General features: G+C 40.8%; 1 protein-coding gene across 4 annotated transcripts in view; it reads right to left on the reverse strand.

Moving 5' to 3' along the window:
• The window catches only part of CACHD1 (cache domain containing 1), a 141,277-nt gene that overhangs the window by 53,296 nt on the left and 69,905 nt on the right, over nt 1-18,076 (reverse strand). For all 4 annotated transcript variants that reach the window (XR_010474263.1, XM_065071989.1, XM_065071987.1 and 1 more), the window contains 2 exons: nt 12,233-12,295; nt 3,499-3,647 (listed from right to left, as the gene is read on the reverse strand). Coding sequence is in view for 3 of the 4 variants with exons in the window: in XM_065071987.1 (XP_064928059.1) it covers nt 3,499-3,647; nt 12,233-12,295 (212 nt within the window). In the remaining variant the exon portion in view is untranslated. The remainder of the gene's footprint in view (nt 1-3,498; nt 3,648-12,232; nt 12,296-18,076) is intronic.

Here is an 18,076-nt window from a genome sequence, read left to right on the forward strand (position 1 = left end):
CAATACTGCAACTGAAAGCACAGTCAGGCTGTTAATTTTAATGCGGAATTAGTCACTATGGACTGGAATCACAGTCACATGGAAACTTACTCATTTGGGCTCTTCACTATAAAAGCCAACACCATACAATGGCAATAAATATCGTTTTCCTTGTCATATCTCACCACTCAACTAAAAGAGTAATTCAAATGCCAAGTTAATTTTATATCCCAGTTGGTGCTTTGCTAGTCCTATTTTGTATTGTTTATAGTCACCAGGTGTGGTATTCTCACAGTTTATCTTGACCAACACAGCAAACTATCTTCTAAGCCAATGCTCAGAGTTTTACGATAAATACAAGCAAATACAAGGCCCCACATGGATCCTTTTCCGAATGCTAACAACAAATATAAACTAAATAGATACCAAGCCATCAAAAAACCCTCAGAATAAATCTTCTCTCTCCATAATAGTTCATTACTTCTACTTGACATTGATGGTGCAAATACTTTCCCACATAATTTTTCCAAAACAAACCCAAACTCGCTCATTCCTAAAGCAGCATCACTAACCTAGACAGGGGTGTAAAGGCTGATGGAGGAATTGTCTGACAATATGCAGTACCTCCAGATTTACAAACACCATCATGCCTTTAGAGGCTGAACACCACACGATAAACAACCTTAAATATTGGGGGACATGCCTTTAAATCTACCTTAAAAATTCAGCCTGAAGATACTGTGCTTCTGACACTGCTCTTGCACCAAACGTTTACTCAAGTAAAGAGGCCACATGATGAAATACCTCCCTACACCAAGAAAAAGAACACACAGAGTTAAGCAGTTGTAACACAAATATTTCACAACCCTCCCAGAAGAAAAACCATAGCCCTAAGGACACAGGCATTTTCAGTTACAATTTAAAGCAAAGTATTTCCTGAAAACAGCAAATAGTACAGACAACTCTGTGTCTTTTTCAATGTGATCTCTTCCACAGCAGCAGCTAAGAAATGTTCTAAAGCAAACTATTCTAATTACTGTTGCTCTAACTCCAGGACACTTCTGCCCAACACTAAGACACATCTTTTAAACACTGAGGATAAGCTGTCACCAGCAAAACCACACCTAACTTAACCCCTCACTGGTGCAGACCTCTTCACAGCCAGACCAAGTTAGTCCAAAATTAAAGGTAGAAGCAAGTAAATCAATAGTCTTCAAAATACAATCAAAATATCCAGGAGGGAGATACTTGTGTCTATGTTTTACAAATAAGTCCTAAATCCATGTTCAAATACATACATAAATTCCACAACAGCTGACCATTAAGGTAGGTATCTTAACTTTTAGTACTTTCTGCCCAAAATCTCAGTTTATGTATCTCTTTGGACAAAAAAAAAGCACTCTCAGTGATTTCAGTTCCGCCTGCCAGCAAAGACACTCGCCCTGCACACTGCTTTCCCCCCTTTAACCAGGCTGAGAGGTGCCCAAGGGGGATCCTGACAAGAATCTAATCTTTCAATTTCAACAGAAAGCTTCTGCTTAGAAAAAGGTTATTTTTGAGATTTCTATTAAAAATTAATCTCTTTTCCAGAGATGTGGGGAGATGAGGACGAGCTTTTGTGGTAGCTGACAACTTTGAGCAGAAGCACTTAAACAACAGGAAAATTAACAAAGCACAGCACCAATAAAAACTTTGAAGTTAAGTTTCAGAAGAGAAACACACTTTTACATTTTTTCTTTGTATGACTTGCAGCCAATTTCCTACAGACGGCAGTGGGTGTATTTCGGAAGGTCTGATAAGCCGTTGTTCTTCAACCACATACACTCAACTGCGTCTCACTGAAGTGCCATCCAGAAGATCCCGCAGACTGATAGACTGGTCTGGGAACCACTTTAGCAGATTTGATATTATCAAGCCAAGTAACTTAATAAGGAGAATCATATTGTAGAGCCTGAATGAGAAGCTCTGCAAATAGATCATTCACCTCTCTGCTTTGCCAGCTGTGACCTCCGGTTCATGTTTCTCAAAGCACTTACTGTGAAGGATCCTTATGCAAGTCCACCATGGGCAAAGACATTTCTAGAGGACTTCCAAGCCAGGGAATTTTGGAGGACAAAGTGAAAGGAAATTCATGAAAGTTTCCAGACTAAGAGAAGATCTCTCTTTTTTTTAATGAGAAATTCTGCAATACTGACAAGGGGGTTATAAATCTCATTCGTCCTTCTCTTCACCCCTTGCTCAGCAGGCGCTACTGGTTCCTGCACAGAGAGATCAGAGGGCAGATAGATTTGCATCCTCAACCGATTCTGGACCTTTCTGCTAACGCTGCTGACAGTTTGGCTGCTGAGCACCAAACGCACCGGGAACTGCACCGAGAGCACTAAATCTACCCACACCCCCCAGCAAGAGACCCCGTTCTTTGGGGCCACCTGAGCCTTAACCCCACCCAGAGTTCTCACTTTGATGTCAATCCAGACAAACACAGAAGCAGCAAGTGGCCTTTTTCTCCAGTCACAGATTCATACCACATATTTGAATGCAGGGAATATTTGAAATCCTTACATAAACAAAGGTTGATGCCATACTTCAGAAGATATGAAAGCACACTGTCATTAAGGGAAGGGCTGTCTTATGGAGGTAGATCGCAGAAACTGCTTTTCATATTTATTATCCAAGTTACCTTCCTCTCTCTAAAGTGGCTTTAAATCAGGCCGAGATATAAACAATGAAAATCTACTCTGTAATCAAGCTTTGCATAAACTGAAAGTTACTCCTCTTCTAGCACATATGGAGGTGAATGTTTAAAATGTTGAGCATTTAAAAGGAATTATTACACTTCTGCTGGAAAAATCAGACCATCCATCACACCTTCCTATAACTAGGAAACCCAAAGAAGTTTCTTCAAATACACAGTAAAATAAAACATGATTAGAGACAACCAACTGCCTGGACTTAAACCATTCAAAACTCCTGTATTTAAAACCAAACCAAATCAAACTGAAAATGAACAGATTTAATTTCCAAGCAATGTCCTCAATTTCAGCAGTATGTCAACCTGATTAAACTGTAATGCAATTTTTAGCATATGATGTACTAACCAACTCGTGATGTTGGTTACTGCACTTCAAAGGAAAAAAAAATAAGTCCCATGACCAGCTTCAGCAGAGTTATTTAGGGTGAGCAGTGCCTTGATGCAAAAGCGGTATCTTGGGTATAGACAGACTCATTTTGTTAAGAAGACTATTCCATGCAATTAGGAGCTGAACAAACTATTTTCCTTTTTGTTTCATTTTACCAACCATCACAGCTGAGTCCCAGTTCTTGTTTAGAGCTCCTCATTAAGCGTGTGCACAGCAGAAATGTAAAAGAATATGAGGACAAGATAAGAAGCACCTTTGGAGCACTGTCGTCCCCGTTTTTCAGAGTTACCAAGAAAATACAAGCTATTTTGCAAAGAAATCACCTTGTTCCTTCACATATTAAATGACAGACCAAGTAATTTCAGAATTTAATACTCACTCCATCATAGATGGTGGAATGGTACAGCAGTCCTGGATCGCAGTCAAGGGTGATGTGAGATGAGCCGTGTATGATGCTTCCACCACTTGCTTGTTACGATTCACAACATCCAAGTAACGGTTAAATTTTTCACGAATTTTTTTTGCCAACTGAAAAAAAAGAAAATATAAAAATTAAGCCTGTTTCTCTGTATTATTCCGTTCCTTATTAACCAACTTAAATTTTAAGTCAAAACTGCATATGTTAAAGATAATAGTTGTCTGCTTTGCTCATTGTACTCCTAGTTTGGTGGCTTAAGCCCTGTGAAGTCAAGTAATTAATACAACTGGCAACAGAAAGCAGTCTATACAAAAAAAATAACATACAATTGCCATCTAGCAACAGGTACTTGAACAGAGAGTTTTTCCAGCATGACCAGTGAAATTTCCATTTTATCAAATTTCCCTTTCATCAAGAACTGAGACCTGGATGTGACTCTGCCTGTGCTGCCGGCTCCCCACTGAATCCCCACATCCCCAGTATGATGCTCTTGCAAGGCCTGACGAGGACATGATGGAGACTAAAATAAACAGGCCACAAGTCAATTTTAAGAAGTCTTATCAATGCACACTTAAGGAAAGGCCAAAGAAGAGTATTTCAGAAGACATCACCGACAGAGAAATCTCTGACTGCTCCAGGAGCAAAGAGCCAGCAGCACATCTGCCAGTGCGCTGAGTCTGTTTAGGGAAAAAAAAAATCAGGATCCAGGCAACCCCAAACCCCAGGAGTGTTTCTCTGTTCACAAACAGCCTCCTCAGTCAGGTGGATCTGAGCAGAAGTAGTTCATAGCTCCTTTCATGTAGCTCCCCTCAGTGAGATTTGGGCAAAATAATCCATCCCAGTACTTGGTTTTTTTCTTTGTATCCCCTGGTGCTTTCCTGGGGGCAGCGCAGGCTCCCAGCTCAGCATCTTCCCAGGGATTTTCTTCACCAATCTAGCAGCTCACTGTGGCCAGTCATCAGCCACAACAGTTTTAATTACAAACTTGAACAACAAAATGAAAGATCTGTAATTGGCATTATATTATAACAGTAAGAAAATAATGACAATCGCCTGCACAGGTGAAATTGTTCTGCAATCCTTTTGTTGTCAGAGGTCCCCCCGAAGGAAGCAGACACTTAGAATTAGAAGTTACACTGTTACTTGTAAGAACAGATGATTGTATTTCTCTCCTTTCACAAAGTGAAAACTAACAGACTGTCATCCCTCCCCAGCAATTCTCAGGCTTTTTTTTAAAAAAAAAAAACAAACATCTAATTTTAGAAATAGAAAATTAGGTACTTCAGCCCTTCTCTTTAAATGTTTCTTAAAAATAAAAATTAAAAGTAAAATCAAAGAATATTTGCAATATTGGGTACTTGGCAGGTTGCAGCCGGTGTGACACAGCATGGGCCAAGTGAAGCTGCTGCTCTGTCGGATAAGAGATCATTTGTGTCTAGTTCATTAGGCACTTCACAACCAGACTCACTAATGACTTTGCAGGGGAAAATTAAAAGTGAAAATATTGTGGCTGTTATTTGAGCAAACATGACAGTAGACACAGTTACTAGGAAGCATCAGGTTTTACAAGAAACATTTATTGAGACTTTTGCCCCGGTCTTTCATTCCAAGTGAGAAATTAATGAAATGGATCAGGCACATATAAAATTTACTCCGGCACATTTGGTATCCTTTTCACACCAACATATTGACTACACTTAATCATCCACCAGACGCATCATAAGAGAAAGAGAATCATCTCTAAGCAATATACTGCAGTATTGGATACTCAGAAATAGTCCATTTTGCATCTCTGCACTTTTATCAGAGCTGAATTTAGCTCGTTAATTCATAATACTCATCTCTGCTGCTCTCTGCGCGCTCAAACTCTATGGGGATGATTTAATGCTGCCGCTACATTTGTGTGCTGAGAAACGCAGCCGGTTGCTCCACATCCCCTGGACTGACAAATGTCTTTCCTAACTATTATTAACAGGACATTTCATCATGATTTACTTCGTTATGCGAATAACGAGGCTCGCACTGATAACAGCAATGCTTTTGCCTCCATTGTTCCCAGCAAATGCTGCAGCCCAACAACAGGTCTCCTAGGAGCACAGGTTTTAATAGGACCTTGCTCAAATGACTTGCAGAATTATACCTAATTAGTTTTGTAGAATGATTTATTGCCAAGGCACCAGAGGACTACTAATGGTCTCCTCCATGTTAGGCATCCAACATTCGTAAATTGCTCCCAGTTGTTGGATAATAAGCTGCTGGGTAGTTGTTCTTCTGTTTTCCGGTAAGCTTTCCTAAATCAAAGCATTTAAGGTTCATGGTTACCCAGTTCCTCTCTAATTTTGGGCAAATGAAATACCTGTACTTGAGTACCATGTAAACAAGATACTTGAATCTACACAATTCCTTCTTGCTTTGTGCACCTGAACTCACAAAAAGGGGAGAGAGCTTAATTTTGCTGAAAAAAAGGAGCACGTAACCATCATTAGCAGTAACAACACGAACACAGAGCATCAGAGCAAAAGGACTCTCGTTAGGAATCGCTGCTTTTCTCTGCTAAACGAGCACTGTACAAGATGAGGTTTTGGTGTTGATGAGTTTTCACCTTCCAGGTTGAGAGATAAAATCACCCCATAGCCTTTGAATTTTATCCTGCCGTGTGGAGTCTGGAGATCCGACACAGCTGTTTTTCAGAAGATCCCATAGGTCAGAACGTGACAAAAAGCAAATGCTCAGTACCTGAACTGCGTCTCTCATCTAAAAACCTCTGAACAGCTCAAAGTCATTATGTTACTTTTATGAAATGGGTTCCAACTCATCAGTCAGGGGAGAAACACAAGGGACCTGGTACCTCCCAGAGCTACACAGACATTTTTCCAGGCCCATGGACATGAGCACGGTTGGAAGAACTGAGTTTGTCTCATCTGAACTGCCTTAAAAATCATGCTCCCTGACAGCAAGGGAATACTCCCAATGGCCAAAAACACTTCAAAACCAGCTAACTCAAAAATTCACCAGTGGCAACATGACCCAATGAATAAATCACATTACGAACCTAAGGATAACACACCAATCAGCTGAAAAATGACTAAAACCAAATGGTCCTAATTCATCAAATTGAGAAGTATAAGCTGGATGAGGCCTAACAAAACTAACTTAATTTTTCTTCCATAGTTGGGCTTCACTGGAGCGCAAAAAACCGTGACAGCGAGCAGGCATTCCAGTTCTCAGTGATTAAAACAACAGCAAAAATATAATACATGCTTCCCAGCTCCTCAGCAATGCTCATGCACACACACATCATTAGCTCAGAAACATTATTCAGTTTGCAAAGTGATGCGCTTGGTTGCTGGAGCCTGTCAGAATAAAAGCTGCAGGCTTAAATCAGCTTCTCATTTTTCTAAATAAAAAAAATAAAGTTTATAAGCAAAAGATCACTATTTTTTCCAACATATAGCCTCATTTTTTAGCCTGCCCAGAGCTGAGTAGCTGTTGCATGCTGATGGATGCAAGACCCATACCACGCTCGTTACAAAAACCTCATAATGAAAGGACCGAGCTTTGAATTATGAAACCATCCTAATGTAATTGTTCAAAACATTTTTAAGGCAAAATGGAAAATCATGTCCCAAATCAGGCTCAGAAAAGGGGGGCAGCTCCCATCCCACACTCGCTATTCCCTTGGGAGGTGACTGACGTTTCCTGCTCCCACAGAAATGCTCAATTTCACCCATTTTAACAGAGACTCAACTAAATCCAGACACCTTGAGACTGACATAAAACGCTGTTACCAAGTTAATTCTCAAAGTGCTCTTCACCTCATTTTAAAAACAAAGCCTTGCTTGGCATTCCTCTCATCTTTTTACAGACTTGTGTATTTTTCTCCTTAATTTTAAGGAACCGAACAATAAGAATTGAGTGCTGGCCGTGAACAATGCAGCCATTAGCTCTATTTTTCTGTATTTTTGGGTTTTTTTTGGCAGCTGCAGACAGGTTGGACAGTACCACCTGTTCTGATGATGGCAGCACCCATGGGTAATGTGCTTCAATCGGCACCGGCCCCGCCAACAACCTTTCATCGCAACATCACTGAGCTCCTCTAATTTTCCCAGAGACATTTGCCTCATTTGCATGGCTCCCTCGAGCTTTTATTTCAAGCTTCGTTCCCCTCAAAGCTCTGAAGTCTCTTCCCTTTTCAGGGAGCGCTGAGGGAAAGCAGAGCTCCAAGGTCACATTTTATTGCTGGCTGTGTCTTGAAAGCTAAGATATTTTTAATGTTTTCGAGACTGTATATAAAATATGTATCAATGAGGCTGACGGGCACGGATGCCGTAACGGGCTCACAGACTTGAATTCAACACTGCTGGGCTCCTTGAAAAGTATTGAGTTAGTATTTATATTTTTAAATCCCCTGTGAACCAGAAGAACCTGGAACGAAAGTCTCTCTCTCCACCATCCACTCCTCCTGCTGTATCACAACTTATTGCTACTGTGCCCCCACAGATTCCTATTACAGAAAATTGTTAATAACCACTGTTTTACCTGACAATTCTGTTCCTGAGCCTCCCGAATAACTTTGACTTCTTAGCAGCTCACAGCAGATTTATATAAAACTGATTCTCTGGGTTATTATTGCTATTTTTATCCATGATAGTTATGCTCTGAATGAGCTAGAAAGAACACAAATGACAGTCTTCTAGCTCCGAACACAGGAGTTAAACAGAGAGAGGAACACATTTAAAAAGGAAAAACCTAATGACAAAAGGCATATGTCACTGCTTGCACAGTCACTAATTCTAAATTAAAATCCTCCCTCTGTCCCTGTCCTTCCCAGCCTTCAAACAGGAGTGAATATTCCCAGGAATATTCCAGCAAGGCAATTTTCAGCTGACACAGGCATATTTACAATTTACTATCTCAACTAATTTAATTACTTTATTTGCCATGGCTTCTTTCCTCAGGGTGCATGGACAGACAGAAATAGAAGAAATGATGATTAATTTCTGTCTGCAGAGATATTGCTGTTGCTGTGCTCCAAGTTCTCTGTCAGAATTCGACGTATCAAGGCTTTTCTGCCTGAAGCTGGTAAATGTGCTCAAGACAGTGTCACTGTCCCCTCCTTGGAGCCCAGTTTCAGTTTCTCTGTATGGCAGAAACCACATGCGGAGCAGGACACTGAACACACACTGACTTGCTTGAAAATGGCCAATCTAGATTTTCCCCTAATAAAACCAACCATCTTCCACTTTATTATTATTTATATCACTAGTTCACACTGCTACATTTCACATTGTATGCGAGTTCCCTGATATTGAAATAACTCACAGGAAAGCAATCAAAGTTATTTTTGGCAACCACCATCCAATTTTTAATAACCTATTCAAGGCAAAAAAGGTTTGATCTGTTACGTACAATAGTAATTCTATGGCTGGAGACCTTAAAAGCGTAAACAGTTTAATGTCAAAAGGTAAACCACTCCTTGTGTGGCACGAAGAAAGTGTATTAAATAGTGAGGCCTGAAGGCCAACAGCTGTAGTTTTTCACATTCTCAACCAACTGAAAGCCATTATTTACACAGTTTGGTATACAAAAAAAAAAAAAGAAAGAAAAAAATCCCCCCCCCCCCACAACAATTCAGTGGTCTGGCAGAAAAAAAGTCCCAGCTGACATAAAATTGTAATTAATTGCCTTTGGGTATCAGTTGCTAAGAAAATCTTAATGAATGACAAAACCAGGAATGAGCGACAGGGGATTTAATTTGCTTACATTTGTTTGCATTTGCTCAAGACGATCCCATTCGATGTACTACTCTTACTCATAAAACTCTGGTTATATTGCTTGTGATTCATTAGAGCTAAAAGACCTGGTTATTAATGAAACAGAAGTGCTCAATTATTCTTCTATCCACTTCACTGTTGAGCTTTTAACCACAGTAATTATGCTTCACCGGGGCCTCGTTTTTCTCCTCTGACAGCTCTGAATTCATCACACTACCTACAGTGTTCAGACAGTTATTTATATCTACTTAGGCCAAATACACACATCTGCGGTGGGGAAACAAGCAGCATCTTTTCCTGAGTGGAGAATTGATAGTCAAGACTTCAAAAGAAGTTTTAATCCAGTTTCTTGGTTTCCCAAAAAACACTTTTGGCTTTCGAAAGCCATCTGATACGTATAATCCAGCCCACATGGCCCCTTCGCAGTGCACAGACCACCCAGAAATACTCGAGGAAAACGCTGCCCCAGCGCGACGTCAGGGCCAGCCCTTCTTTTCAGATGTCAGCATGGTTTCAGATTTAAACTTTTAAACTCGGGTGACAATTGCCCTTTCGTGGTCCCTTTGAACAGAAGCACCCACCTGTGTGTGCACGGAGGGAAACAGAAACCAAATTAGTAAGACGAAGACACATCAGAATTGTATAAATTCATAACAATGATACAAAATCAACTACTCAAACACACACTCGTATGTATCTGCACCTCCGGGGAAAAAAGGTACCACTGACATGAAGAGAACAAGATGTCATTATACTCAGTTCCACGTAACCTCTTCTAATTATGTGTTCTCCAATTAGAGGTTGCCAAAAAAGGAAAACAATTTTGGGGGGTTTACTGGAAGAGAGGAGATTTAAAAAATAATTGAAGGGTTCTAATGCAACAGTAATGACACATCTGCTGCCCCCATGTCATGACATTCATACTGGTGACTGCTTAAGAAAAAAAAATAGAAATAAAAAAGGCAGAAGCCAAATAAAGCTGGGAGAGAATAAGGATAATTATTAAAGGCATGGAAAGTCTTCTGCACAATTCACTTGAGAAGCAAAGTGGGAAAGGTGGCACAACAAAGGCAGTGGGATTGAACCCAGAGATGGGAACTCCTGGGCTTATTTATCCATCCCCATATTTTTTCACTTTAATACTACAGGCAATGACCTCAACCACGATGACTGAAAATCAGATGTGTTTCTACAGCCAAACTGTAGGGCAGACTCCCACAAAATGATGAAGCTTCAGGAAAAGCACCAAATATCTTCAAACTAACCAAACCCAGGAAAAACCTCCTGTAAAGCATAACATCTATTAGTGCAGTTGAGACATGACTATCTGCAGGGTCAAGCAATCCTTAATACCAGAATTAGGGTAATTTACTAGGATTAATGTGTTGCTCTGCTTTCTTCTGTTGTTTCCCACACACATCTGTATCTCACCAAACACACGTCTAACACAGACCCAAGCAGTACCAGAGGTGAACTTTGCTGGATTTTTTCCCAAACACAAACCTTGTCATTTTTGTGATAACACACACAAGAGATTCACCTTGAAATCTGTATCGTGTCAATCTAAGAGTCTCATTTAAATCCTAGATATTGAACACATGCTTTTATATTTATCATTTTTTTTTACACACTTCTATTTAATGCCAGTATGGGACAAGGCTTCTACACCAAAGACTTGGGTTTGGTTTACCAGAAACCAGCATCAGTTGAACTTCTCAACTCTTCCGCTTTCTGCAAATTGATTTAGTTCCTACATCAACCACAATCCCATCAAAAGCCACCATACTCCTTCTGAAACACAAGAGGAGCTGAGCCCTGCTCTCCAGTGCAACTCTCCAAAAGTTTAAATGCACTGTGCAGGGATTCACAGTCCAATTCAATCCAGCTCTGCTTTGACTTTTTCCTTGGGAATAATAATTTTTAAAAGTCTGGGAATTTTACTGTTTACAGTAAACACAACTTAGAGTGTTAATTTGTTTACATTAAATGACCAGTTTTAATGCACACGAGCCTGCAATGTACTGATGCACTCCTGGAAACCAGCAACAGCAGCTCAGGCGCAAATCACATGCAAAACCCACATGGCTGAACAGCAATTCCCTTGTCCTCAGAGACAGCCCCGCTCTGAGGCACTTTTGTTCTTACTGAACATTAAAACTGGTTTGATAGGGGTCTAGGAAGGTCAGGTTACTCGCTGAAGGTTGTGCGAGTCCATGCTTAAACTGGAACGAAAAGCTGGTTCTTATTCTGCCCATCTCATCACATTTAGCACAAAGGTGCAGTTGTGAGCATAAGGAATTGGTACCTTTGCTTCTTAAAGAAGAAAGCAAGATCTGCTTGTTCTGTTTTAAAATTGATCTTCCAAATGTGCGCATGCATTTAAATGCAAACAGTCCCTGTGTTGAGATATATTATCTCAATGTTAAATTGAAGAGTTAAAAGTTCAAATGCCTTCTCATAAAAGCCCACACAAAATCACAAAACCCCTCAACCACAAGTGTTATGCATGAGGCTGTAGCTGTCCCATATTTACACAAAGCAATTGATACCTTTTCCACATCCATAAACAATATTAGTGGTTTTGCTTTGAATGAAAACAATTGTAAAAGAGACACTTCCAACATGAAAACCAGTCAATTAATGTGAGATGCTACATGAGGGCACCAGCTCTGCCTCTGCTTTTTTGTTTCTGATGGAAGGACCAACACAAAGCAGATGGAAAAGCCTTTCCATGGCAATGCAAAACTCTCAAATACATATTCAGCCCATTATAACAGCAAACGGAATAGAATATAAACGGAGATCGGTTATGTGAGGTGCTGGACACTTGGGAAGTGGCCCAAATAAATCCAGAGATACTGTAATTTCTAAGGCGACACTGCCAATGGGCAGGAGGAGGTAGGAAGGGCTTTTGGACTCACCTGTTGAACTTCACTTTCTCCGTTCGATATTTTCTCCGTGTACACAAAGGAGTTGAATATCCTCTGCAAGAAAAATCAGAAAGGATGTGTAAGAGACCTTTTGTCATAAACATCACACTAGAACAGCTCCAAAAGGCACACGGGGAAGAAACTGGTGGCAGAAAAGGACCATTTCACCTGGGGAATCTTTAATGCCAGGCTCACCCATGGGGAATCACATCCCCATAGACCTGCTGGTGGATCTGCAGGAAGAAGCTGGGTTTGTTTTTGAAGGCAAAGACATAACAGATTTTTTCCAAAACATCTGTTAATTTACCAAACTGACAGAAGGTGCTGAAAAAAGCGTTTCTCATTAGAAAGCTACTGCCCCTGTAAACTGTGACTGCTCTCTAGCCCTAAACATCTAACCCAACATAACTATTCTTAGAAGTACCTGTTGCTTCCAACTAACACACAAGAGGTTATGAGCCAGATTTAGGCATATTTGGTATCCAGAATAGAGAAAAATGAGACCCACCTTTTGAACACAACCAGATCAAGCTCACTAATGACAAAAAAGAGGATGTGAAAGATAAGCTTGGAAGGATTTTGGGTTACATCGACAGCATTTCTGAAAAGTTTGCTTGATGCATTTATGTTTCTCTTTTGAGATTTCTCATTTCCAAGAGCAGTTTTCCCCTTAGGAACAGTGGGGCCATGCCCACTGGAAAAGCAACAAGTGTCCCTAAAACATTAATTTTTCTGTCTAACTCAATAGCAATATGTTGGGGCTGCATAACACAAGATGTGTAAGAGATATCAGTGATATAAGCAGAAAGAATATATGGTGGGTGAACACCTTCTCCAATTGTGGAGGAGGCATAAAAAATTTAAATTAAAAAAAGTCAATGGGATTTTTCTCTACCAGCCTCAAGGGGTGAGCCGGGATTCCACTGACAGAGTGGATTCCACATCTACCAGTGTTATGTCAAACACAAGACAATACGTCAGCAAGAACATCTGTCAGCCCGGCCACATCTGGAAAAGGACAGCAATTCATAAAGACCTTGTTCAGTCCCTCCCTTGAGGTGCTGGTTGTGAAATTACGACAAATCATGTTTACAACAACACAATAAGCCAGAGTCAGCTCTCCAAATTATTAGCAACAACTGCAGTCACTAAAGTTTAAATTTCACCCAAATCCAGTGTAGTCAGTGGTCCACGACTCCAAAAGTTTTCTTGATGCAGGTTTAGCTGATTTCCTCCTAAGGCCACATGCAGCTATAATTGGCAAAACCAGCCTAGAAAACCCTTTGACGTGCTCCACTCCACTTGCCATCATCCCTTTCCCTTATCCCTCTCCCCCCTGAGGACTTCAGGAATTTCAGAAATTTGAACTCTTAATTCTAAAGAAGCATTTGGAAAGGCAGCAATAAATCTCCTCAGTTTACAAGTCTCAGAGAGCCAAGAAACTGGGAAAGCAAAAAAAAAAAAAAACCCCAACCCAAAAAAAAGGTTTTACTCTTAAAAGCCACCCGTACATTGAGACATCCTCTTCTTCCAGACCTTTGTTTAAAGTTCTTCTTGGGCCCTTTAACTACAAACACGTTGGCTTTGCCCCACCCCCCCCTCCTCATCATGAGATGAAAAGATAATTGAAACATCAGAAGAAAATACATTAAAGCACGTCATTTTGACACAAAATGTTTGAAATTAATTGAATTTTTCTTTCCACGCAGCATTTAGTCCCTGGACATCAAAAGGAGCCAGAAGGAAACAGACTGTCAGCTCCCGAAAAGGGAGCTTTCTGTCCCCAACACAAAGCTGACCCTTTCCTCCACCCCTTGAACACGTAGACATGTTTATGAACCTTAAAATAATGCCAGAGAACATTCTACGCCGTTATATAAGAGCCGCAATGCCAGTAGGAATTTATTTGGCCATTAGGCTAGGTTTTTAACCTATTTTTGCTTGATTTATAATTTAACCAAGTTCTTTAAAATGTTACGGTATCTTCTACTTTTTAAATGGAGGGGGTTGCAGGAGCCTGTTTGTCAAACTGCCATCGCAGACAATGAGCCTAAACCAACAGGAAAAACGAAATACTGAGGAAACAGCCAGGATAAGGCGAGTTCCCCACGGCTCCCTGCTTGCTGCTCAGCCCCTACCTGGCTGCAGTCCCAATACTCAGGGTATCTGCTCCTTATTCAGTAACTCCTCTGCAGAATTTCACCCAAAGCCAAAAACGTCTCCCTGTTGTATTTAAGCTGATTTCACAAAGTCATCTAACTTTAAGTAGAAAACCAGAGCTAAGTGGCGACCTCCAAATGAAGTGAGGGGAGCTTCCCAGATCCAAGAGCCAGTCAGCTCCACACAAAGAATCAAAATATTTAGGAGAACTTGCCCATTGTATTTTACACAGTGCATCATCTCTACTTCAGTCTTCCCACCCCTCCTTGTTTAATTGAATCTGCTCAGCAGATGGCAGCGGGCTAAGTTCACGCCAACAGGAACAATTAGACACGTGTTTAATGAGCTGCTGGCCCGGGATTATTTGCTGTAACCCATCAGCACTCGCCCCCACAACGCATGAGGCTGCAACTGCTGCACTGCTTCATCGCCCTCAGACAGCATTTGATTTCCTTCTTCTCCATTTGCCCCCTCTTTTTGCTGTCATCAGCTACCTTAAGTTTATTATTATCTTTGTAAACATCCAGGTTCTTGCTGAACATGACTCAACTATGTGAAGACGACTCATTTTCTCTGGAATTCTAGAATTCCTTTAAACTCAACATGTCTAAAAAAAGACAACAGCTTGTTCTTGTGGCACACAGCAGAGGGAACAATTATGTACTCTCTGCTGTACTTTTGATTACTGGACACTTTTCAACTGACTGCATTTTGCTGGTCCTCTTCCCTTTAATGGGAACATAAATTTGAGCATTTATCAGTAGCAAAAATCGACCTGCACACACACATCTCGCTTCAACTGCTCCTACTGCTTGGTTTCATCAAGCAGATTTCCAGATTATTTTTTCCATCCCAATCCAAACTCAGAATTAAACTTACAGATTTGGTTTAGAAACCAGCTTTTTGTTCCAGCTTCTCCTTTCTGCTGCCACAGCTCAGCCAGCACCACAAGCAAACTTTGCTTCATTCTCTTCAGCTGTTTCCACCATAAAGCATCAGTTTTGAAACACAACAGTCAGAAGTAAACAAAATGGAAAAGGATTTCAAAACCTAGGCGTTTTGAAGAATCTTCACCATCCATACTTTGTTTCAAAAGTAAACTTCAGGAATTATACTGATTCCAGATTTAGCCAGGTCTAAATCAGAAAGTCAGTTGAAGTGTAAATTTTTTTTCAAATTATTCAAACGTTGGAGATGCTCAGAAATTGTACTTGTCTGGCTGTATCTGTCCCCCTGATGGTTTATACTCACATGTAAACTCGGTGGGGCAGCTGGAGGCCGAGCACAAACCTGCGCCATCCCCGGCAACACCTCCATCCTGCAGCACAACGCTCAGCACATCCCACCACCCCTAATCCTGCCCTTCCCTTACTGAACACGGCACTTGCATTTAGCTACACCAACAGAAGCCTAGAAAATCACAGGATCTGCAGGGACCACAGCGGGTTTCTAGTGATCCATGATTTATAATTTAACTCTGAGACACACTAGGGAACCACACAATGCATCCCTGTGAGCCCGCTGCGGACGAGCACAGCCTGGATGGAGCCCCAAGAAACCCAGAGTTTGTTTTAGAAATATAAATTTTCGACACATTAGAGACCCTTGCTTTCATTTCATAAGGTCTTTAATTACCTGTATGGGTCAAAGCACTTGCAACTTCCTAGCAAATATTCTTCTGTGGCATCTAGATATATTCTTTAATGACTTTAACTGCTTCTGGGTGCCACCAGCCTGCCTCACTTTCAGCTTTGAGCAACAGGACAAATATTTGATAAGCGAGATAACTAGGGAAGTGACGAGCAGATCCAAGGCAGGGTCCTGGGGGCTGGGATGGGAAGGATTTGGGCCACCAGGGTTTAATGCCTGCCACAGATGGGGCCTGACAGTGATGAATGGGCACAGCACCCAGACCCACAGCTCTGCCTAGGAAGGAGTCAGGTTTCCCACCGAGCCAGAGATAAGGGTAGCTTGGGCTTAGCCTAGTGGAAACAAGGCTTAGGGGACTTTTACTCATAACTTGAAGCTGAAGGCAACTCGGTTTTAAACCTAGGAGATGACTCTAAACAGAGCTTAGCATAAAAGTAAAATGTTAACTGACTTGTTCCCTCGGTTTATAGAGACAAAAATAAACTCAGCAGCAATACAGTGGGAAAATACAGTGAGAAGCCCCCAGGTTGACTGTCAGCGCTGCATCAAAATCAACCAGAAAAGCCACCACTCCCAAAGCAAACACAAGCACCAGCCGCTCCGCAGAGCCGTCAACCATTTGCACATCACTTCATTTGCCAGACAAGATCGGAATCCATCTCCCTACTAGCAAAAATAATATTTTTAGAGACAAAGGGAATAAAGAAAAACAAATATACTATTAGTAAAATATCCACTGAGCTGTAAATATTTTGAAGCTGGTTTAGTATCTATACTGCAAAACTTTATAAAGAAAAACCCCACAACTTTTAGCAGATTTAGGACATGGACTGCTGTTACCTGTCATATTTGAGTAATGACAGGATGAAATACTCAACAATATTAAAAAATTATACAAAAGAGCAGTAGCAAAATGTACACATGTCAAATATATGCAGCACTAGCTCAGCGGGACTGCAATACTTTTAAAACTTCAAGCGGCTACTAAGCAGGATCTGTTTCTTATTTTCAAGGTTAATGTTTTAAAAAGTGGTGAGCAAACAAATACGTAACAAATCCTTTTTCTGATGAAACTCGCTGAGTGAGATTGTTTCAAGAGAAGCCTGTGGCTTCTGTCTGGAGTTTATTTTTGCAGTGTCTGAAGCCATATCACATTATGTTTTGTTACCATTTTCTAAAACTGAGAAACATTAAATAGTGGGTTCCCATGAGATCAAGGACATGCTTCATGTTTTTCTTTAAGAATTTACAATATACATTTAAGAAGCTACAGTAAATTGGAGAAAACACAGTGAAAGGCAAACGTGGCTGGATGAGAGCAATGACGGGAACAGCCCTGTTACAGACCCCGCTCAGCCCACACGACTGAAAGGAACATCCCAACATCACACTCCAATGCCTTCCTCTTTCTGTGGGTTTCCAAAAAGCACAAGTTTTCAGGAAGTATTTAACTAAATTATTTTTTTAATTATGTTATTTGTCAAGCAGTGACAGATGTTTTTATGGACAGGTAGAAATGTAAGTTGGAGCTGCCAAGCTGAGCTCAGGTCAGTGCTTTTGGGGGGTGAGAGCGCTGGCAGCCTCTCCTCAGACAGCAGGATCATCCATTACAAAATGAGAAAATGCAAAGATTGATACAGCTTGTGGTTCTGCTGTCCTGTCCCAGTTCATCTCCCACCATCGAGTTTCTGCTTGGAGAAGCTCTGTGTCACTAACTGGTCTGTGCTCAGTTATCTACGGTGCTGGAGTTGTTGTTAAACCACATCATCTACAAAAGACTCCTTTGGTTGCTTCATTTAAATGTTTTTTCTTATTTTACGTATACAATTTACACAAGATTACTTGGAATAAGGATGAATTGGAGGGTGGGAAGAAACAATTGTGAGAAAAAGCCAAGACTATCAGACATATTTTTTCCATAAGCAAAGCGAACCCTGAACCTCCTGGCCCTCCAGATGCCAGTGTGTGTGCTTGCAGACACGTATCTCCGCGGGTATTCTGGTTTCACCTTAATTTTGAGGGCAG

This window comes from Columba livia, chromosome 8 (genome assembly GCF_036013475.1).
Source record: "Columba livia isolate bColLiv1 breed racing homer chromosome 8, bColLiv1.pat.W.v2, whole genome shotgun sequence".
NCBI classification, from domain to species: domain Eukaryota; kingdom Metazoa; phylum Chordata; class Aves; order Columbiformes; family Columbidae; genus Columba; species Columba livia.